A 24474-nucleotide genomic window follows, 5' to 3' on the forward strand; every position below is an offset into this window, starting at 1 on the left:
TAGAATAATATACACTTTGAAAACATATGAACAGGAAACTAGAGGAATCCTATTAGTGGTAATTCCCTGAGGAATGAATCAGCAAATGGCTGTCACTTATCTTGCTGACTGCAAGATGAACACTTTGCCTAAATGTAGATCTTGTCAACATTATTTGAGTTCTATTACACCAAATGATGTATTTATTTATTGATAGGATGATGGCGTTGCTGGCTGGGCCCAACATTTATTGTGTGTCCCTCATTGCACAATCACATTATGTGGGTCTAGAGTCACATGTAGGTTGCACTAAGTAAGGATGGCAGTTTCCTTCCCAGGTGGGTTTTTTTCCTGACAGTCGACCAGGTTATCACGAGACTCATAATTCCAGATTTTTGTTGAATTCAAATTCCACCATCTGCTGTGGTGCAGTTCGAACCTGAGTGGCCAAAACATTAGCCGGGTCTTTGGATTAACAGGCCAGCCATCATATCACTAGGCCGTTACCTCTCCCAGCAAGATGGCGCAGCATCTGAAAGTGAATCTCAGTTAAAACTGGAAGCGGTGGATTCGAACCCACAATTCTATAGAAACCGGATCTTGAGTCCAGCGCCATAGTTTGCTCAGTCACATAAACAGTCTGCGAAGCAGTGGTTATTAATTTCCTTGAATCGAGCTCCCCTTCCACCCAGCGACAAGCTTCTCCACTTCCCTTTTGCCCAATTGGAGTCTAAAGTGCACTGACACCAGTTTGGATGCAGCAATGTGGTTGATTCTTTACTGTCTTCTATGTTGGCCGAGCAAGCTGTTCACTTGAAAGGTAAATGAGGATCGACACAGCTTTTGGCCTCGTGTGTATCCAGTGAAGGAATAAGGGAAAAAAAAGCTCTCATAGAAGATTAAAGATGGGTGATGTGTAAAGTCGGTCAGGTCAGGAGGTCAATGGTTTTCTCCGTAAGCAGAGCAAAGGCAATGGGGAAGGGCACAACACTATCCAAATTGTCATAGTGAGCACAGAATGCAGAAGATTGACTTGCATTAGTATTTCAGGAAGATTCCAGTGCAGCAGGGTAAGTGATGACACAGGAGGCCATTGTAATTTTAACTAAGGGAAAATGTATGAAATAATCGGTGAAAGAAATCTAGAACTAAATGAGAAAATCTATTTTCTGCATGGATATGACTTGATTCATTTTGTGATCTGCTTAGCACAGATCAATTTTGAAATGCTATTAGCCCTTCATGTCAGATGGTAAACACAATCTTGAATAAGATATTTGGAATAAATCCATTAGAAGCTGTAGCCAGTTCAAGAATTTCCTTTGCTGTGCATAGTCCTTGAATCACTACCTACGTTTTCTTGTCCCATGAAGATCTGATGAAGATATTCTTCCCTGAATTAAAAGATGTCTGAAAGTGCGTTAGCCTCTTGGATGGGAGCCTTGTGTTAGAAAGGATTTTAGTGATCTGGAGCTAAGCAGGTGTTCTAAACCTCTGTATGTAAATGATTGATCATTAAGTCATGTAGTGTCTTTCTAACACTGGAGCCATGGGTTTCTGAAACCTCCTGAGTGTGTGCTGGCTATATCTTTATTACATTTTTGGCATGGTTATAGACAGTAAGACGTTTTAATAAAACAAGTTGTAGGAGTGAGGTTGGGACATAGACATTGACCCATTAAGGAAGGTGCTTTGAAACATTTGGCAACAAAGAAAGTGAAAATCAAGAAACATTGAGTGATAAAGGAAGAGAGAACTAAGTAACAATGAAGGAAAATTGGATTAGTGAGGGGCAGTGACAAAAAGAGGCAGATGAACTGAGAATGAAAACATGCATGAGAAGAGGAAAAGGAATTGGAAGAACTGTGACGACAATGGAGTAAAAAGATATGGCAAGAATAGGGACGGGAATAAGAGGGCCAGGATAAGAGACGTGGGAGCTAATAAGAGAGCAAGCAGGAAAGCAACGGAAATGCTACTGTTTGGGTAGAAAAGGGAAAAGAAAAGAGACTGGGAAGCGACGGAGACAGCTAGGCAGAGACTGAGAAAGTGAGCCAGTAAAGGAACTTAATACATTAGCAGCATCGTTCCATTTTCCTTTGTTTGAAATGTACTACTTAGTTTGTTTCTTTTTCTCTCTGCTGTCTTTAATATGCCAATTTTATACAGCTTCACCTGGTATATGCCAGTGATTAAGGATGCCTCTTATGTTTCACTTTAATGATGTCTACATGTATGGTTGATTGAGATCCTTCTCCCATGTGACAGCATGGTGGCTCAGTGGTTAGCACTGCTACCATACGGCATCAGGGACCTGGGTTTGATTCCAGCCTACTGTGACTATCTGTGTCTGTGTGGAGTTTGCATATTCTTCCTGTGCCTGCATGAGTGTGCTGTGGGTGATCTGGTTTCCTTCCTCAGCCACAGTGGTGCGTTAGCCAAGTTACATTGCCTATAGTGCCCAGGGATGTGCAGGCTAGGTCGATTTAAACATGATTAATGTGTGGTTACAGGGATAGGGTAGGTGCTGGGTCTCTGTGGGATGCTCGTTGGACGGTCTTTGTGGACTTGATGGTTTGAATGGCCTGCTTCCACACTGTAGAGAATCTATGATATTATATTTGTGATGAATGGAGATCAGTGATTCATATAGTGATTTCAGTTGCACATCACAATGAAGCCCAATGTTTCTCAGGTATAATGTAATCAGACTTCTCAGTTTATCTTCATGTTCTCATTGGGGAATTAAAGTTGTTTGGAAACTTGTTTTTTAAATAAATACTTTACGGGACAATTGTGTGGCAATAACATTGTATTATAAGTTTCTCATGACAGAGTTGTTTGCTTTGAATAGCAGCTTTCTCATTCAAGTTGGGAACGTAAGTGTCTTCCACACTTCTTTTCAGAACTCCTGTGAAAGGCAAACTAAACTGGAATCTGGAAGCGAATGTGACCATGTTTAAACTAAGGAAACCCCAGTGAGAGTGCTTTTCCCATGACTTCAGCACAATTAAAAATCAAAGCACAATTATTACATCTTTGCATCGTTACAGCATTTCTGAAAGAAATTGTGTCAACTATGGTTCAGTGACGGTGTTCTGAGCTCCTGTCCTCTGCAGCTTCTTTCCCAGCCTCTCCACCTTCTTTTGGTTATATCTTCCAATTCTATCTCTTCAACTGTTTCTTTAGCTCATCTATGAAACATTTTCTAACACATGTACTATTCAAGGTTTCATGTTCCTTGTTGAATGTTTGCTGATGCACTAGACACCCTGACTCCTCCATCTCTTTCTGTCTCCACTAATATTTCACGTGTAAGTATTCCATAGCCTGGGCTAAATTTTAATCTTAACCCTGTGAGTGAGTTATGAGTGTGCCAGACAACTGTATCACTCCGTTCTCCCATATAAAACCATTTGACATGATATTTTCTTCCACCCAACTCTTCAATACCAGTGACTGCTCTGGTATTAGCCACCCCTCTCCCAAAAAGTCTGACTGATTGATTGCCATCTTTTGAATTTGGACTAAAGCTAGTAATTTAAACTGTTAGCCTTTGATTTAAACCAAAAATATTTCATTCAGACATTTTGCAAGGTCTATTACACAGCATTTTGACTTGTCAACTACAGCAGTTTCCACAAGATTCAATGTTTCTCCACGCAGAATATTCCAGAAATAGGTGTTGATTGTTTAAAACTATTTAAATTTATTCCATGTTAGGCATGCAGCCTGAATGCAAATCATTACCAATTGGAAAGTACAGAGAGTGCAATGGAAAAGTAAACTTCTCTCCATGCACCATGTTGCGATCTGAGGTGTTACAAGACAATGTGAATACATTTGATGTTCATAGTGTATATTCTTTGTCAGATATGCAGCTCAAGAGGGTTCTGTCAGTCAATCACTAGACAGAATGTTAGTTAGTTCACCTCATCTTCATTTATCCCCCTTGCATCCTTTTAGGGAAGCATGTTGCTGCCTTGTCAGAACCTCAATCCCTTCAGATGGGAGCACCAAAAGAATTCGGTCAGTCTCTGGCCAGAAATGTAACAAATTCCAAACATGTTCTGGCTACAGATTTATAATTCAAAAACATTTTATGAAACTGAATATTGCTGAAAAGTGGAATGAGCAGATTGCCTTTTGAGGACAGACTAGGCCAGTATCCTGTGATGTTCAGAAGAGTCAGAGATGACTGAATTGAAATTGGTAGGATCCTGAGGGGACTTGACTAGGTGGATGTTAAAAGCATATGGGTCATAATTTAAAAACAAAAGGTCATCCATTTAAACATCAGCACAGCTGTTGACAGGTGCACAAAAAAAAATGATGTGGAGGAGCCATTGTTAAACTGGGGTGGACAAAGTTGAAAATCGCACAACACCAGGTTATAGTCCATACCCAGATTGCTGTTGAGTCTTTCATCTTTTTGAATGGGTTGCAGGTTTTGGTTCATTAATATGTAAATCCCAGAACTACTTTCAAGTCACATTCTCGAGATAACTTAAGGTTTTATATTTTTTTAAAATGACATCTCAGCTCAGACAATGCATTAAAGGTGTGAGGTTACAAAGATATAACCGCCTGGGCCTTGTCTGGTTTCTTTTGTCCGGATTTGTTGCAGAATGGTATCTACTGAGCAGTCTGTGTGAATGTACCCCAAACCCAAACCCGCTCATGGCTCGGCATGTTTTCTAGTGGTACTGATGAAAGTAAAGCTTTTTTTAAATTAAAATTGAGAAACTTGCAGTGTGGGCTGTGGCACCATATTATACTGATCTTTCAAGTCCTTTCACTAACATAGTGTGGGTTTCTTCTTTGTAGTCCTTTGTCTCTGCTCCTGGACAGGAGCATGTTATTGATTGTTGCTGATTGTTTTCCTGTTGCTAACCACTGGGCTGTCTTCATGGTTTATCATTCATGAACTTGACTTCTTCAGGCTCTTAACAAGGCTTGCTGTGGATCTGGTCATCATTGGAATCTGCGATCCACTCTTGAGAGAGTTGCAACAGGCTTTATTAAATATAACCACATTGCAAGGGATGACATCATTCCTTGTCACAAATGCTCACTGTTATACTTGGAGTAAATGAACAATTCTTTTAATTCCAAAATCTCAAATGTCTTTTGAGAATTACCAGGGAACTTATTGTACTTTATTGATTTCTCCATGGAAATACCTTGCTAAATCAGAATCAACTTGCCAAACCATAAGCAGTCTTTTCTCCTGGAGTATAAATTGGCGTAATCATTTGAATTTTTACATTCTTGCATCTGTCCTGATGAGTGGAAGATGAAAAGTTCCATAACTTACCTTTCTTTTCAGCAATATTTTACAAATTCTTCTATAGAAGTGCTAGCAACAGAGACTCTAATGTCAATGCCTGACCAGAATGAAGGGCTTTTGCCCGAAACCTCGCTTTTCTTGCTCCTCGGATGGTGCCTGACCTGCTGCACTCCAGCACCACTCTAATCTTGACTCTGATCTCCAGCATCTGCAGCCCTCGCTTTCGCCTAGAACAATACCTTCAGCAGATAAAAGCTATTTGAAGCTTTGTCAGCGCTTCTGTGTGTAAAAATGTTGTGTTTTTATGTGTGTTATTCAAATAAGGAAGGTCCAAGAGATTTGATTCCAGAGTTGAGGGTTGGCATATGTGGAGAGATTGAGCAGACTGCAACTGTGCTCATTGGAATTTAGAAGAATGAGGGGCATTGTATAGAAAAATATAAAATTATGAAGGGAACGGATAGGATAGAAACAGGGAGGTTGTTTTCCACTGATGGGTGAAACTAGAGCTAGGGGCCATTGCCTCAAAATAAAGGGGAAGCTGATTTAGTGAACTGAGGTGGAACTGCTTCACCCAAAGGGTTGTGAATCTGTGGAATTCCCTTCCCGGCTGAAGCTCCCTCCTTGAATATTTTTAAGGCAAAGATAGATTTTTGAACAGTAAATGAATTAAGGGTTGTGGTGAGCGAGCGGGTAAGTGGAGCTGAGTCCACAAAAAGATCAGCTATGATCTTATTGAATGGCAGAGCAGGCTCAAGGTACAAGATGGCTGCCTCCTGGTCCTAGTTTTGATGATCTTATGTCAGCAGGTTTTGCTGAGTTGAAACCGATGGCATCTCTCCTCAGATTCCCATGTAAATGTGAGAATGGTTAGCCATTTTAGCTTTGGACAGAGTGTGAAAGTGGTGCAATTGCGGGGTTCTCTCCCGATTTTGAAATGAAAATGGAGAGTGATGTGTAACAGATAGCTGATGCGATCCTCCTCATATTAATACTGTTCTCCAATGTCAGATTTAGATTTTAGATTGGATTCTCTACAGTGTGGAAACAGGCCCTTCGGCCCAACAAGTCCACACCGACCCTCCGAAGAGCAATCCACCCAGACCCATTCCCCTACATTTACCCCTGACTAATGCACCTAACACTACGGGCAATTTAGCATGGCCAATTCACCTGACCTGCACATCTTTGGACTGTGGGAGGAAACTGGAGCACCTGGAGGAAACCCAAGCAGACACGGGGAGAATGTCTGTGTGGAGTTTGCACAGTTGCCCGAGGTGGGAATTGAACCCGGGTCCCTGGCGCTGTGAGGCAGCAGTGCTAGCCACCGTGCCGCCCCTCTTTTTTTAAAACCCCTTACCATTACTACCCCATTACTCTGACAAGATTTATTCTTGTCATCTTCCTGTGCCCTGATGCCCCACTAGCTCCATATCAGACAGACAGAATATCAGCTCAGCTTCTATCCTAACCCTCCTCTCTGTTAAATTGCCATTATGAAGGCTCTGGGAAATACACATTTGTGAATGTAACTTTTTCATAAATTCTGAACCTGCCAAATAACCAGCCGCGGATGAATAGCAGACTCTTGGATGAAATTTTGGAAGGCAGCTGAGATACTAGAACTCAACCTGAGGAGGATAAAAGGAAAAAGGAAAGGCTGTTGAAACTTGAAGCCAGTGCGAAGCAGCATAATTCCTTTCTCTTAACAATTCTATACAATGTTAAAGGTGTCTTGAATGGTCAAATCAAATTTAACTGTAATTGATTATAATCTTCACGAGAACGTCGCTGCCACCAAGTCTTCAGGTTCCCATTGGAAAGTTTAATTAAAATCCACTCATAAATATTGAGGTTAAAAGGACAAACTGCAAAGTACTAAAATAATTGAAATAAAGGAAGAAAAAGCTTAGAATGCACAGCAGGTTTGCTTGTGTAAATGAAAGAGAATCTCATTTTGTAACTTTCTTTTTATGCATTCTGCTGCATCATCCAACCATTTGGCTTGCCTTTTCTCATTTTGTTAACACACCTGCTGTGCATTTCCACCATTTTCTGTCACTGGTTCAAAGCTGTTGATGTCCTGCTGGGCCTAACAAAGTGGGATCTATCTCAATGGGTGATTGCTGTTTCTGACTGCTTGGTAATAAGTTTTCTTCTGTACCATCAGAAACACTAAAAAAGCAATAAAGTTTTATGGAGTAGGAGGTTGATTGAAGTGACATTCCCACACATGTTTTATCGTAAAATTAAACAGCTCACAAGAACGAGGCCCTGAATAAGTAAGAGTTTTGTTTAGAAGTTGGAACATGTTAAAAAGACTGTGTTACTCTTAGTTCATTGCACCTTTGAGACTTATTGCAAATATGGAATTTAAAAATTATAGAGCAGCCTAAGGCTTGGTTTGGGAACTACAAATGCAGAGTTAATTCTGCAAGATTTGGGGGAATCGAAGGTAAAATGTTACTTTCTTTTTAAGAAACTCAAAACTGATGAATGGAAGAAAAATATTCAACAGATGAGTTGGCACTTCCTGAATAGACCAGACAAGGTAACTGGGAAGGATATCATTAACAAACTAGGTTTAATAAAAGGAAAATGGGACAATCGTGTGCACATAAGAGTCTACTGGATAACAGAATTGATTAGAAGATGTTAATGCGATATAACGTGGGAAGTTGAACAACCTAGAGATACATGGAGTATGTGCAACTGTTAGACTGGGGCATAATAAGGTCTAAAGCAAAATCCTAAAAAGTGGAAAAGAATGCAACAACTAGGAGCCTGACAGAAGAAATCAACAAGTCTGTAAATGGCGCATTGCAAAGAACCAGACTGGAAAGTAAGACACTTTACTCATTTGGTCAAGCTGGCTGGATGGTTACATTTTGGGTGTTTCTATTTAAAAATCCTTTTTTTTTAAAAAAAAAAGCTATGTTGTGTAAATTATGCCAAAAATCAGAATTCTCCCCAACATTGATTCTTGTGTCATGCAGGATAATTAAACACCTGCTGTCCAACTTCCTCTATTTATCAGGCTCACTCTTACTTCTCTAGCATCCATTCTACCTGTCAGTGAAGGACTTGCAGCTCCCGATGGCTGTTAATCTATCTGTTCCTACTCTCCGCAAACCAAACGATCCCTGCCTTCAGGCACTGAGCTGTGCTGAAATAAAATCAGGAAATACTGAGAAGGCCTGGCAGCATCTGGGGAGCAAGAAGCAGAGTTAAAGTTTCAGGTCTGAGGAGTGTTAGAACCATAATCAGTTTTATGCAAGTGAAAGTGGAGAGTGATGCTTCTGTGGCCGCAAGCAACAATCTGGGATTGGTGTGTTGACTCCTTTTTGGTGGTAGAATCAAGGATATCTGAGTGGGCACAATATATTCTGAAGGGGGAGGATGAGCAGCTAGAGGTTGTGAATCATAGAACGAATCATAGAACCGCTACAGTGTTGGAAGAAGCCTATTGAGTCCACACTGACCCACCAAAGAATGTCCCACCCAGGCCCCAGCCCCGCACCCTATCCCTGTAGCCTGACCTATCACCATGACTAATCTACTCCCTGGACACTTTAACATGGCCAATCTACCTAACCTGCACATCTTTGGACTAATAACATGGCAGAGAGATGATATCCTGCAAAGGGAATTTAGGAAGCAAGGTAGAAAACTGAAAAACAAAACTTCTAAGGTTGTAATCTTAGGATTACTCACTATGCCACGTACTAGTGAAGCCAGCAATAGCAAGATAACACAACTGAATGCGTGGCTAACGAGCTGGTGTATGAGGGAGGGATTCAGATATCTAGGTCACTGGGATCTCTTCCAGGGCAAGAGGGAACTGTACAAAAAGCATGTGTTGCACCTGAACTGGACTGACACCCTGCAGGGAGATTTGTCACTACCATTTGGGAGGGTTTAATCTAGTGTGGCATTGGGCTGGGAACCAGAGCAGTAAGTCAGCATGTCGAGGGTTTGAGGAGAAGGTAAAGGCTAAGTAAGTCTCTAATAGGAAGAACAGGCAGGGCCAGGTTAATGAACACAGGTGGTCCGAAGTGTTTATTTTAGTTCAGGGATTTGATCCAGAAAGGAAGATGAATTTAGAGCCTGGATTAGTACCTGGAACTATGATGTTGTGGCCATTACAAAAATGTAGTTGAGAGAAAGGCAGGACAAGCAGCTCAGTGTTCCAGGGTTTAAATGTTTCAGATGTGATACAGAGGGAAGTAAGAAGGCTGAAGGAGTTACATTCCTGATTAAGGTGAAGGTCACCAACGTACTACAAGAAGGACACCTTGGAGGGCTTATCCTGTGATGCCATACAGATAGAACTCAGTAACTGCGGCTTTCTTATTCCTATGATGGGGTTATACTATAGGTCACCCAGTAGCCATTGAGAGATGGGTGAAAGATATATAAGCAGATCTTGGAAAGGTGTGAAAACAAGAGTTGTTATAGGTGATTTTAACTTCTCCAGTATTGACTGGGACTCCCTTAGTTTCAGGGGTTAGAAGGGGCAAAATTTGTTAGGTGCATCTAGGAGGGTTTCATGAAACAATATGTAAACAGGCCAACTACGAAAGGGGCTGTGATAGACCTTACATTGGGGAATGGGCTCGTCTGTCAAGGGAAAACAGAGTTCAGCCCAGTGACCTTTTGTCAGTCTCTCCTGTGACACTCTTGCTCACTCTCATGCGCACATTGAAACTTCCATCCCAGTTATTCTCTCTCCATATCACCCTCCTCCCCAAAGTAAGGTGGACACACAGGAATGGCATTAGTACGTACCTATGGGTGAACTATGGCTTCCTGTACACCGATTGTCAGTTTCTGCGATGTGGGACAGAGTCCAGGTCAGGGCAGATGAATGGTACTGGAAATTCTTCTCTGGATCCTGGAGTTTCCAGCCCCTTTTCACATTGTGATCATATTGACACTGATTAAACAAAAACAAATACCCAAAGTACTGTGGATGCTGGAAGTCAGAAAGAGAAATAGAAATTGCTGGAGGAACTCAACAACCGACCATGTCTGCGTGCAGTTGTTGAGAGAATGCAGAGGTAATATTTCAGGTCCAATGACTCCTCTTCACTTTCATTTTTACTATGGGTAACGCTGCATTTTGGAAGTCTTGTTACAAGATTATGACTGATTTTAGAAGATCGTGGCTGATATAAAGTTCAAGTGTACATTCCTGCATATCCTCAATAATGTTTCAATCCCTTGGTAATCACAATTCTATCGAACTACCTTAATATTTAATTTTTTTTTTCCCCCTGTTCGTAGAGAGAGCTGAGGGAAAATAGAAAATACTTGGAGGAGGAGTAGACTGTTCAGCCCTTTTGGAACCTGCTTCACCATTCAGTATGATTTATGGCTAATCATCCAACTCAGTCCTCTGTTCCTGATTTCTCCACATACCCTTTGATCCCTTTAACTGGGCAGTATGGTGGCTCAGTGGTTAGCACTGCAGCCTCACAGCGTCAGGGTCCCAGGTTCAATTCCAACCTCGGGTGACTGTCTGTGTGGGAGTTTGCACATTCTCCCTGTGTCTACGAGGGTTTCCTCCCACAGTCCAAAGATGTGCAGGTTAGGTGAATTGGCCACGCTAAATTGCCTATAGTGTTAGGTGCATTTGTCAGAGGGAAATGAGTCTGGGTGGATTACTCATTGGAGGGTCGGTGTGGACTTGTTGTGCTGAAGGGCCTGTTTCCACACTGTAGTGAATCTAAACAAATTCAATCTGTACGAACCACATCTTACTCCTTGAAAGCATTCAGTGTTTTGGCCTCAGTCGCATTCTATGCCAGAGAATTCCACAGGCTCCTCACTCTCTGGGTACAGAAATTTCTCCTCCTCTCTGACCCAAATGGCCTACCCCATACCCTTAAACTGATCCTGGATTTACCAGTCATCAGGAATATCCACTTGAATTTATCCTCTCTAGTCCTGTCAGAACTTAATAGAGTTTTTCAGTCTTCTAAAAGCCAGTGAATATAGTGCCAACCGATCAGGTCTCTCTTCATATGTTAGTCCTGTCGCCCCAGGAATGGTCTGGTAAACCATCATTGCACTACGTCTGTAGTCCAAATATTCTTTGGATAAGTTCTCTCCTCTGGGTTTCCTTTGTGTTCTCCGGTTTCCTCCCGCAGTCCAAAAATGTGCAGGTTAGGTAGATTAGCCATACTAAACTGTCCTGTAGCTTCCAGGATGTGCAGGCTAGGTGGGTTAGCCATGGGAAATGTGGGGTTATGGGGATAGGATGGGGGGAGCTGGGTCTGGATCTGGTTGGGATACCCTTCAGATTCGATGGGCCGAATGGCCTCTTTTTCCCTCTGCAGGGATTCTGAAAACAACAGAATACCGCAGGTGTGGGCTCACCAAGACCACGTACAATTGCAACTATTTCTCCCTGCTCCTGTACCCTAATCCTCTCACGATAAAGGCCGACGTACCACTTGTTTATTTTGCTATCTGCCTACTTACTTTCAGCAACTAGTGTACAGGAACACCCAGGTCTCATTGCATCTCCCCCTTTCCCAATCCATCGCAATTCATACAAAAATCTGCCCTCTTTGTTCGGCTGCCAAAGCATTTACCCACATTATACTTCATCTGCCATGCATTTGCCCATTTGCTCAACTTGTGCAACTTACACTGAAGCATCCTCTGCATCCTCCCAGTGAGCTTTGCATTGTCTGTAACTTGGGAGATATTTTGTTTAGTTTCCTCACCGAATTCACTAATATATATAGTGAATAGCTAAGGTGCAAGCATGGAACACTGTGGTACCCGACTCCTTACTGTCAGTGAAGTTGAACAGTTGCCTGCAAAATGCATCTCAACTGATGCAGAAATTTGCTTTTTCTGAAACTTGTCAAGAGTTGGCTGGCTGGAAGGCTGTGATCACTGAAGCAGATGTGGATATTGTACAGGCCAATGGGGAGTTCAGAGGTCTGTCTTTCAGGTTCCTGAGAGGCTGTTGCAGGACTGAGCAAGAAACTAAGCAGAAATTATCACCCACTCATCTTCTGTGTTGACAGATGTTGAGCCCATTCCCTTTCAAATAATTTAATAAAAAGTAATTTGCTTGATAATCTGCCAGAAAAGCTAGGGTAACATGACTCTTTAATCCACAAAATAATTTCAGGATCAATTCACTCATCTGGCCACTTAGTAAGGTTCATCGAACTAACAAGGAAAACATGTAGAAAAACAAAAATTCTGAATGCGTGATAACATTCAGCTCTTATTGGGAATAACGCTTCTTTCTTTCAGAAGATTAAATTTATTGGTGCTGAGTGTGAGATTGTGGCCTGACTCCATTTGGTTTTCATTAGACTTAACTTTCATTCTTGATGATCTGTTCTCTCCAGTTCCCTCAGCAGATAAGGAAAGCAGAGACTGATTGATTGTGTAAACTTTTAGTCTGAATCCCTGTCTTGTACAGCTCCGAGAGACATCCTTCCACCTTTTGTTATGTTATCATTGGCTCAACAGGCAGGCTGGTTTACTTTAGGGGACTTCGGTGAGGATCTTTCAGGATCTGGTGAGAAAGGGGAAGTGTCGCTTGTGGTCAAGACTGGTCTGACTATAGCGTTTTCAGTGTGATCTTGTGCCAGTTAATGGTTGAGTGTCCAGTAAACAGGATGGATAGTCTGTCAGTGACTGCTGGAAGGAGGTGCTGGTTTGATGTATAAAGGACCACAATGATCAGAACCGCCTTTGCCTTGGCAACCCTGAAACCATCCTGACCGATCTAAGGTACGCCAGAATCCAGGAAATAGCGAACCCCCTCCTACCTCTGGCCTCTCTCCGGTAAGGTCCCTGTCAAGCACACATTTTTCTCAAAGGGGCTGCAGATCCACATCAATGGCTGCCCTATTTCTTCCAAGACAATCTGGTCTTCTGTAGGCGAGCTGACTGTGGGGGTGGGCATGTGGGTAGTATGGTGGGTTACATTACTAGTCATCCAGAGACTAGGCAATGCTCTGGAGACTTTGATTAATTCAGCATGCAAACAGACTGTTTAGTCCACGCTGACCATATTCTAAACCAACCCCATCTGCCTGCATCAGGTTTATATCCCTCCAAACCTTTCCCATTCATATACTTGTCCAAATGTCATAGAGTCATAGAGATGTACAGCATGGAAACAGACCCTTCGGTCCAATCCGTCCATGTCAACCAGATATCCCAACCCAATCTACTTCCACCTGCCAGCACCTGGCCCATATCCCTCCAAACCCTTCCTATTCATATACCCATCCAAATGCCTTTTAAATGTTGCAATTGTACCAGCCTCCACCACTCCCTCTGGCAGCTCATTCCGTACACGTACCACCCTCTGTGTGAAAAAGTTGCCCCTTAGGTCTCTCTTATATCTTTCCCCTCTCACCCTAAACCTATGCCTACTAGTTCTGGACTCCCTAACCCCGGGGAAAAGACTTTGCCTTTTATCCTATCCATCCCCCTCATAATTTTGTAAACCTCTATAAGGTCAAGCCTCAACCTCCGACGTTCTAGGGAAAACAGCCCCAGCCTAGCCCCTTCTTGCTCCCCTTTGGTCAAATATGCCATGAAGATATTCTTTTCCAGAGCTGAGCTAAGTGTTACGAGCGGAAATGTAAAGATCACACTTGAGATTTAAGCCTAATTAATTTAAATTATTCTGAGGATTCAATTACTTTTTCAGAAAAAAAAACATTGGTTTGGGTATTCAGCATCCAGAGCCAAGGGTGCAGGTGAATGGAAAACTCCATCAAAACCATTGGCAAAGCCAGTTTAAATCTAGTCACTGAACTTAGTGTGTGAAATCGGCGCAAATGTAGCTTTTCTACCGGCTGTTGCAAAGAACCAGCTGCCTTGTACTTTGTCTCTCGTCATTTGAGCACTGAGATTAAATATTCAACACACCAGTAGCACAAGAAGAACAAAGGGAGATTCCTGCTGAAATCTGACATAAAGGCAAAGAGCTGGAAATACTCGGCAGGTCTGACAGCATCTGTGAAGAGTAACACAATTAATGATTGAAAGGCAATATGACTTCTTCAGAAAAGAAACTGCAAATATGCATTATAGTACTTTCTGACATAATTAGGTAAGATTCATGAGCATGCACATAAGGCTGCATGGAGGAATGCCTTTAGCCTATTTTGGTCATGTATAATAGTTTTGTATGATATTTGCAACTCTTTTACTTTATGAAAAAAATAATTAGAAAATTATTGGGATTTTAGGATGACTGTTTGATGCATTAATTTTAGATGGCATTGTTGCAATGCTATCCCGATTATGTTTCACGGTACTGAGGAAGGGTCGCTGGACCTGAAATGTTAACTCTGATTTCTAACCATAGATGCTGTCAGACCTGCTGAACGTTTCCAGCAATCTCTGTTTGTTTTTTGTTTCTGATTTCCAGCATCTGAAGTTCTAGCGGTTTTTATGTTTCACAGATTACTTGTTGGCTTTCAGAGTGCTGCTTGCCTTCTGTGGCTGTTTCTTTCATGAAGAATTTGGATCATATTCTGAAAATATCATTTCTCTTACTATTTGGCTTTTTTATGTGGAGTATTTGAGAATTGAAAGTTTTTGGTCTCAAGCCAAGTTACCAGTGAGTTATATCAAGCCCTAAGTATTAGATGTTACTAATTTATATTTAGAATGTTCCTCACTGACTTGTCAGTAGGCACAGTGCCAACCAGTGCCATATTTGAGAGTAACGACTGCACTTTGAACTGGTAGAGTATGGTTTTGTGTCTTTCATTCCTGACATAGCGCACTTTCTTCATTTTCAGGACTCCATTGGGAGTTGATGCCAAATTGAAAGCAAGCATTGTGCAGCAGAAATAAGAAGTTATTGTAGCACTGGTGTTATAGTGGCCAGTAATTAATAAATTATGAATGCAAAGATGGAGCACCAGGAAAAGGGAAGACAAGAAAATAATAGCTTCAAAATGCGATGCTTAAGGGTGAGCTAGGTAAAGAAAAACGTACAAAAAAATGCTGAATGAATTAGAGAACTCGTTAACATCAAAACAAGATAAATGACATCCTGTAAGTGTGTTATCTGTGTTGAAGGATTACAGTTCCTCATGACCACTGGAAGGATCAAGGCAGAAGAGCAACAGCAAGGGAGTCATGATTTGGAGATGCCAGTGTCACTCTGGAGTGTACAAAGTTAAAAATCACACAACACCAGGTTATAGTCCAACAGGTTTAACTGGAAGCACTAACTTTCGGAGCGCTGCTCCTTCATCAGTTTAAGACTTAACAAGCAATCAAGGTATTTCTCAATGTATAACTTCAGTTACATCACACTGTAAACTTTTGCTATAAATTCTGTGTCTTACAATTGTGTCCTCCACAACCACCTGATGAAGGAGTAGCACTCTGAATGTTAGTGCTTCCAATTAAACCTGTTGGACTATAACCTGGTGTTGTGATTTTTTTTTAACAACAAGGGAAGGAGCTAAACAATGTGAAAGCCTGGCATAACCTCTAGCTGCAACATAGGGGTCATCCACGACTCCTGTGATTGGAAAGTTAGGAAATCTATGGTCATCCACAATACTCAGCAACAATGACTGACAGATGTTTGTCTCTGCTTCTTCATGGCAGTCTCTTGTTTTATTCTGCTGGGGAATAGGAAGAGGCCTAGAAGGATCACCAAAAACTAGTTTGGTCAACAGGCCACAGCAGCACAGGTCAAGAATGGGGGTACAAGAACATGGAGGCTGTTGGGGTTTACAGGTAGACAGCAAAGAACTCAGACACTCATTTCACGAGTACCACTCCCTATAAGAATTATATAATGTCCCATGAAAAACATACAATACATGACAGAGCAGGTATGTTGACAGATTATATCCCCGAACCCTTGTGCAGTTTTGTAAAGTAGTCGAGTATAATTGTGAGAACATGTAGAGGAGTGTGGAACTTAGCAAACCAGTACATTCTTGAATAATTCCCTCATTATTTAATGATGAACAGATGCTATTCTTTTGGTCTGGTATAAACACCTCACACTGTGATTTTTCTTATTTAGTGAGAGACGATTACTTACAGATGAAATATTTCCAGGCCTTTGAATATTAAAACCCCAGCAGTGTGATTTGTTTTCCATTACTTTCAGTCCTGTTTATCATTTTTGGGATTCAAGAGTTTCATGCTTCTGTAGATGTTGCCGTTTTTTTAAACCCAGAGATAACAAATTCTGAAACCATTTTGTCTGAATTGATGATCCGGTTCTGAAGTCATAGGCTGCATCTGGGTTTTTCAAACAAAATGGCTGTGCTCACCTGGTGCTGGAAATCGTGCAACATACGCTGAAAAATCTTGAATGACTATATGCATTATCCCCCCGCCCAGTCCTCCTACTTTCTAATGCTCTAGAACACTCATTTATTTTGAAGGAAAATGTGACTCCAATGGAGTGTTTAAATTATCAGAATACTAAGGCAAGTAAGTCAGTTATTGCATCTTTCAGAAAGTTATTCATTTATGCTGGCATAACTGGATGGAGCATCGACAGGCAACTAGGTATAACCAGCGGGTGGTGCCATGTTTTAATCCTTGTTTGATGTGGTCATTGCCTCTGCAAATGTAATTTGGGGAAGAAGCAAAAGAGGATTTTTAGGTTTAGACCTAATTGCTTATTCTTCTTCTCTCCTAAGCATTCGAACCTGAAGGTTAACTATATCGGAAATAAATGTCGATCTGAAATGTGAGCAATGTTTTGCACCATTCTTAGTACAAATTGTCTACCAAGGTCCCTGCATTAAAGTAGTGGCTACACTTCGAAAGTACTCAACTGATGATAGTCTTCAGATGTCCAGAGAACATGGAAGATATTTTATCCATCCTTCCTTCCACCCTCCTTTTATCTCCCTTCCCCTTTTTCCATGTTCCTTCCCTTCCCCGTTTGTCCTTTCTTCCTCGCTTCTGTTCTTTCTTGAGACTTGATCCTTATGCAATTCTGGGTGGTCCTTCCTTTGCTTCCTGGAGTATATGCAAACTTCCTGCCAGTAGCATTGGATCATTGACAAGAGTCAGAAACTAGACAATATGGTGAGACACAGTGTTTAAGGTCTGCACAGGCAAAATGCTCTTCTAGGTAGTATATCACATACAATCTTTCAGCGTATAATAGGTTATCACATGGAGATGAGGAATTCAGATTAAATTTTTTGGAGGCAGATTAATCATGATACTGAATGCTTGATCTTACTCATGACACGTACTAACAAAGCTGCAACAAGTTGTAATAAAGTCCACTAATGTTGATCTCGGCCTTTTTGCAGACGTATTGCAACGTTAAATTAGAGTGCCTGTCATTGTATTATTCAGTGTAGCATTGGATAGCAGATTCATTGCATCTGTTTTCAAGCCTTTTAACTTTTCTGCAGCACAGACTGGAAGATCTACAAGTTGAGGAGGAAAAAATAAGCCATTTGACTAAATCCAACTGGAAGCTACAAGCTCAGAGAGAAAAAGTGAGTGCGTTACTGAAGGATAACACTTTCTTCCTTTTGACTTGCAGTTTTAGAAACAATTTGGTTTCTTAAGCGAAAAGCCTGGCTTGAATTGTCTGCGTAATTTAGACACTAAGAGTTATTTTGGACCCCCTCTCAAGATTTACAAATACCCCTTCCGAGATGAGGATTTATTCCGATTTTGAGACTGAAGTAAATATTATAAAGCTCTGGTTAACAAGTCAATTGCCCACCACTGAGCATGACAAAAATTATGTTTGTACAATGTTATCAAAACATTCTCAAATAAACTATGTATTATTCCTCGTTCGGTCCAATATATTAAACTGTATTATAGTTACACACTGTGGGACGAGATTTCTCTGAATGTGAAGTGAATGTATTAAATGGAAGCTTTTCTGCCTCCCATTTTTCTACTGCTGTGGAATCTATTCAAAATATAAACACTCAGGGGATGCCCCTCTACTTTCTCTGGGTTTACTGCATTATTGAACTTGCCAATAAGTGCTTTTAGAATCTTTTGCAAGTTTTATTGTGAGTGGTGAACATGGATTTTTTTTTCTTTATGTACCAATGAAGATAAATGAAATATTGAGGTACAGATTAGACTAATAATAAGCTCCAAGATAAAGATATACCCTGCTAAACAACTTACTTATGCCTCATTATATGTTAGTTACATGTCCTGAGGGAAATTAATTATTTGGTGAGAAATTATGTCACAAAGCTTACATTGGTAATATTAAATTAAGGTTAATTTTGTAATGACGTATCCATTAGCTCTGTAGAAATGGCTTATGTCATAAGATGCAGACTAATTATGTAATTTTGTTATGAAAGGTGAATGGAGCAAAAGTAGACTTTCGGCCCATTGAGTCTGCTCTATCATCCAATGAGATCATTGCTGGTTTGATAATCCTCAACTCCACTTTCCGGTCTATTTCCCCATAACTGCAGATTCACTTGCTGACTAAAAATCTGTCTATCTCAGCTTTGAATGTTACTTAATGGTCCAGCTTTGACAGTTTTCTGCAGTAAAGTATTGTACATTCCCTGCCATCTAAGAGAAGCAGTTTCTCCTTACCTCAGTTTTAATTCCTGAAGAAGGGCCTGTGCCCGAAACATCGAATCTCCTGTTCCCTGGATGCTGCCTGACCTGCTGTGCTGTTCCAGCAATAAAGTTTCAACTCAGTTTTAATTATCCAACCCTTTATTTTGAGATAATGCCCTCTGTTCTTAGACTCTCCCTTTCTCCCTTTCCGTGTCTATCCTGTCAAGTCCCCAAATAATCTTTATGTATCCATGAGGTCGCTAGTCATTTCTCGAAATTCCAATGAGTGCAGGCCGAGCTTACTCAACCTCTCCAATCCCTTTTAAGTAAAGGCCAATATTCCATTTGCGTGCTGAACCTGGATACCAGTTTTTATTTTTTATGATTCATGCATGGGATCTCCCAAATTCCTCTCTTCTGCTGCATTCTGCAGTCTCTCTTCTATTTACATTTAGCTCCTCTAATCTTCTTACCAAAGTGCATTACATCATGTTCTCCCACATTATATTCCATCTGCCAAGTTTTTGTCAACTTGTCCGTATCCCTCTCCAGACTGAGTCATCCCTACCACTTGCCTTCCCACCTATTTTTACGTCATTCCTAAACTTGGTGATAGTACATTCATCCTCAATATATGTTGTGAATAATTGTAGCCCCCAGTACTTAATCCCTGTGACACTGTACTAATTGCAACTTGCCATCCTGAAAATGCCTCCTTGGACAACTTCGAACACCATGGGCACTTAACCTTACTAAGAAGCCTAATTTGTTTAACCTTCTCAAATGCCTTCTGATAATCCAAATCTATTACACCCACTGCTATCCCTTTATCTAGCCCCAGAGGTTTAGTACATTTGTCAGGCATGATTTCCCTTCATGAAGCCATGCTGACTCTTGATGTTCTGCTGTTACATCCTTTACAATAGACTAAAGTTTTTTCCAATAACAATGATAAGTTAGCATTCTAGGATGCAAGCCATCAGGCCAGGGGACTTTAGCCCCATTAGTTTATCATACCACTTCTTTTGTGATGGTGATCATACTGAATTTGTCCCCTGTGTTCTTTAGTATTAATGGGAAGTTCAAAGTATCTTCCACTATAAAGACTGATACAACATATCTGCCATTTCCTTGTTCCTCAAAACCATTTCCCCAGGTTCATTTTCTAAGGGACATGTGGTCACTTTAACCTTTCTTTTTTTATATATATAATTAATGAAGCTCTTATTGTCAGTTTTTATATTCTTTGCTGGTTTACCCTTGTAGTTTATTTGGTCTGCCTTTTATTATAATTTTAGCCCTCCTTTGCTGGATTCTGAATTCATTCCAATATTCAGGCCTATCACTGACGTTGGACTCCTTTTTTATGTGTTTCTTTCATCTTCATACACTCCTTAACTTCCTTGCTTAGCCATTGTTCTTTTATCCACTCTTGGAATGTTTCCTTCTTTCTTGGCTGAATTTTCGCTGATAGTCATTAATTACATCCTTGAAATATCTTTCACCGCTTTCTTACTGTCATTCTTGCTAATCTCTCTGCCTAGTTCATTTTTTGGCTAACTCCATCCTCATTTAATTGTAATTCCCTTTATTTAAGTTTAAAAACAATATTTCTGACCCAAGTTTCTCACTCTTGAATTGGATATTAAATTCTGTGAGGTTATAGTCACTTTGTCCTAGGGGATCTTTTACTTTGAGGTCAATAAATCTACCCCAGAGCCCATTACCAGATCTAAGATAGCCTGTTCCCTGATCGGCTTCATGACATATCACTTTAGGAAACAATCCCTAATCCACTGTATGAATTAGTTGTCATAGCTATCCTTTCCAATTTGATTTAACCCAATCAACATAAAGAATAAATTCATGCATAATTGTTGCTCTATTATTCTTATGTGCTCCTATTATTTGTTGATGTATACCTTTTCCCACAGAGTAGCTAATGTTTGGGGGTCTGTATGCTACTCCTACCAATGTCGTTTTCCCCATGCTCCTTTTTACCTCCACCAGATGCATTTTGCGTACCAGCTTAGCCTAAATCATCGCTCTCAAGAATCCTCATTTCATCTCTTAAGTGCTACAATGTCACCCCAGCATCTTTTTCTATTCGTCCTGTCTCTCTGAAAGGTCAAATATCCCTGAATTTGAAGTTCCAAGTTTTAGAATGTTGAACATAGAACATTACAGTGCAGTACAGACCCTTCAACCCTTGATGTTGTGCCAACCTGTGGAACCAGCTCAGTCTCCTTGTAGCCATCTTTCCTTAAGGGCTTTTGAGGTCATATTCGTTTACTTCGATTTGTGGCTTCAGTTCATCTGCCTTGTTGTGAATGCTTCACGTATGAAGATAGAAAGTCTTCATTTTATTATTGACTTTCCCAACATTTTTAATGGAACAATGTGACTTTCACTCATTGTGTTTGTTCCTTTTGTTATCTAATAGCAATCAATCTCATCACTAACCTGCAATCCTATCTGCTCCTGCTCATCTGATTTTGTAAACCTCCAACCAACTGAACCCCCCCCCCCCCGCCCACTCTACTATTCAGTTTAAAGCCCTGTCTTGAACATAGTTAAGTGATTCATCAATCTCCATGTAATCATGTCTCCATAATGTCTATAAATTCATACACATTAACCTGTGTTAGTGCTGCTAATTCATTTATTTTGTTCCCAATGCCATCTCCAGTCAAGTAAAGAACTATTAATTTAGCTCTTTTAAAAAGAAGTTTTTTCCCTTTTGAACCTATTTATTGCTGTTTTTCTACGCTTGCGTTCTCCATCCTTTTCTTTCCCACTCTGGGCGTCATTATCCAACTAGCTGCTGTGTAATTCTGCTGTGTCCTCTTACCTTGTGAGCCTACATTTCCCCCTTTCCCAAACAATTGATTTAATTCATTTTATCATGGCCTACTGCATTCAAAGATATTTTGTTTCTATATTTATCAGTCTGACTATCAGCGAGCAATGGCTGCAGAGTAATGTTTCATGATTTCAATGGAAGTAGCCATGAGTAACCTTGCTGCTTTGCCACTCTATAAAGTGTAATGTCTTGGTTGCTGAACTGAGGGTAAACGCAGTGTGTGTTACTGAAACTCTTCACAGTGGCTGGTCTCGATGAGTCATTGAACTTGACTCGAGACCAATCAGGCGAGTCCTGGAGTTGGGAAAGTTGGGTCTCGCCAAATTTAAAAGAAATATGAATATGGGACAACAAATAGACAAGTCGCAATACCATTGGCACCAAAATCTTCAGCCACTAAGGCTCCATGCTCTATCACTTCTTTCCCATTGTTCACTGTCTCTTTGCTTTCCCAAAATTCAACTCAAAAGCAATCTTGTCACCTTCACTCAGCCTATTTTTACTCACTAGCTTAGCATTCCGTTCCTTTTGTCGGAAAAGAACCTGTGTTTATAGGGCAACTTCCATGACCTCTGGATGTGGCAAACTGTGTTGCAGCTAATGAAGGTCTTCTGAAGTATATCCTTTCTTGTAATGTAGTTTTTGCAATCAAATTGCACACAGCAAGGTCCACACCCAGCAATAAATTGCAAGCATGTTTTACCGAGGTGGATCAAGAAATCAAGTCCTACATCTTCTTTAGATTAGGTTAGATTACTTTACAGTGTGGAAACAGGCCCTTCGGCCCAACAAGTCCACACCGACCCGCCGAAGCACACCCACCCAGACCCATTCCCCTACATTTACCCCTGCATCTAACACTACAGGCAATTTAGCGTGGCCAATTCACCTAATCTGCACAACCTATTCCAAAACCACCTGAAGAAGAAGCGTTCTGAAAGCTAGTGCTTCCAACTATAACGTGGTGTTGTGTGATTTTTGACTTTGTCCAGGACAGTATGAAGAGCTCCTCCCCTCCTCAAAATAGCGGCATTGAATGTTTTTGTACCTACCAGAGCTTAATGTCTCATCTCGGAGATGTCAGTGCTGCATTCACATTGGACTAACGACTGGGATGATGAATTTGCAAATGTTTGCTAAGAATGCAATTTTCTGACTCAAGGGCACTGTCAACTAAACCACGTGGTGTATAAAGAGGCTGGTATACTGAAAGTATCATCTCTCGCAGTTTGGAATTACAAATTATAATTAGTTGCTAATTGCAATTTGGCAAACTCAAGTTTCTTTGCCTTGTGCAAATTGTAGCTGACATAATTGTGACTAACCCATGTAAAAATGATGATAACCTTCTACACTGGACAATATGTTTTGTCTCTCCAGATGCTGCCAGACCCGTTAAGTTTCTTCAGCAGTTGTTAAAAAATGAGAGATAATGAGTTGAGATAAAGTGCTATTAAATTGACCTACACAGCTAGTTAGTGCAAATCATTACAATATACGTCACCACACAAACATATTGAGGTTATGGTTTCAGCAAATAATTTCTAAAGCAGTGACCATTAAACTAAGCCATCGTGTTTATAACCAAACTGTAGCAAATTGAGAAAACCCATGTTGGTTAAGTCAGCTTCCAAAACCAGCGCAAACTACAACTTTCAAAGGCTTTGAAAATGATTTTTTATTGTGTTGCAGTGATCGATATTGTTATGCTTTGGTATTGCAGTTCAGTTCTGCTCTTCCTGCCTGCTGTCTAGATCAAAAATCACATGACACCAGGTTATAGTCCAACGGGTTTATTTGAAAACTCTAGCTTTCGGAGCGCCTGATGAAGGAGCAGTGCTCCGATTGCTCGTGTTTTCAAACAAACTATAAGATGGTGTCGTGTGATTTTTGACATTTTTGTCTAGGGGAATAGTAAAGAACCATGTTTAGAACACAATGAAAAAGAAGTTCAAATGTAGAAATCCAAACTAAAAGCAGGAAAGGCTGAAATTAAACACAAGGTTCAGATCTCCTTTTAAAGCTAGAAGACTAGAACTCCCCAGCAGAACTGGGGTTTGAAAATGAGTTTCACTGGCTTACAATGAGGTGTCTTCTATTTTGGCTAGTGTCCTTTGGATTAAAAAGGGGAACCACAAAATGTGTGATGACTTTTGCAAACATCGGTGTTCCATCTGCTTGTATGATTTAGCACTTCAGTTCCCTTCCCCATATAAATATTTGTCAGCATGCTCAGGAGAACTTCCATTTGAAATTGAGCTGTGGAACCTTCCCATTATTCTGGGCCATGCTATGATGGCAAAATCTGCTGGTGTAGGTTTTCTTTTTTTAAAAAAAAAGCCTTCCATTTTTACAGCTCCAAACCTCTAGCTGTCTCAAAATGCTGAATAAAGTACAATACCTATGTTATAATGTGGAAATTAAGCAAATAGAAGTGCTCCATTTAAAATGAGGCCTCCACCCATTGTTTGATGTACTTAGATTTTTATAGGCTTGTCCCAATCCCAATCGTATATATTGGAAAGCCACAAAGAGAGCTTTACATGAATCAGTCACAAAGAATTGCAAATTAACAAGAATAAATGCTAAGGATCTTATAGGGTTCTGAGTGATAACAGATGTGGCAAAATATGGTGCAGAACCAGATGAGAAGTCCTGCAAGATTCCTCTTGATGTTTGAAGTACCTCACACCACCTTTCCCTGTTTGATCGCGGTGCTGGGAGTCTCTTGCTAAGAAGCTCTGCATTGCCAATTCAGGGGGTGTTATTGCTTATTAAATACCTTGTTCTTGGCACA

The 24474-nt window shown here is 40.7% G+C and overlaps 1 protein-coding gene across 12 annotated transcripts in view; it reads left to right on the forward strand.

The window, feature by feature from the left end:
* LOC122562023 (putative uncharacterized protein MYH16) overlaps window positions 1–24474 on the forward strand; it is a 276206-nt gene that overhangs the window by 137490 nt on the left and 114242 nt on the right. For 8 of the 12 annotated variants that reach the window (XM_088000458.1, XM_088000463.1, XM_088000460.1 and 5 more), the window contains one exon: window positions 17677–17763. The exons of 3 other annotated variants lie outside the window; for them this stretch is intronic. In XM_088000458.1, the coding sequence (XP_087856584.1) occupies window positions 17677–17763 (87 nt within the window). The remainder of the gene's footprint in view (window positions 1–17676; window positions 17764–24474) is intronic. One more of the 12 variants, XM_088000466.1, reaches the window with a different exon arrangement.

Source organism: Chiloscyllium plagiosum, unplaced genomic scaffold (genome assembly GCF_037043375.1).
Source record: "Chiloscyllium plagiosum isolate Xiang-an unplaced genomic scaffold, Cpla_swu_hap1 HiC_scaffold_25, whole genome shotgun sequence".
In the NCBI taxonomy this organism is placed as follows: domain Eukaryota; kingdom Metazoa; phylum Chordata; class Chondrichthyes; order Orectolobiformes; family Hemiscylliidae; genus Chiloscyllium; species Chiloscyllium plagiosum.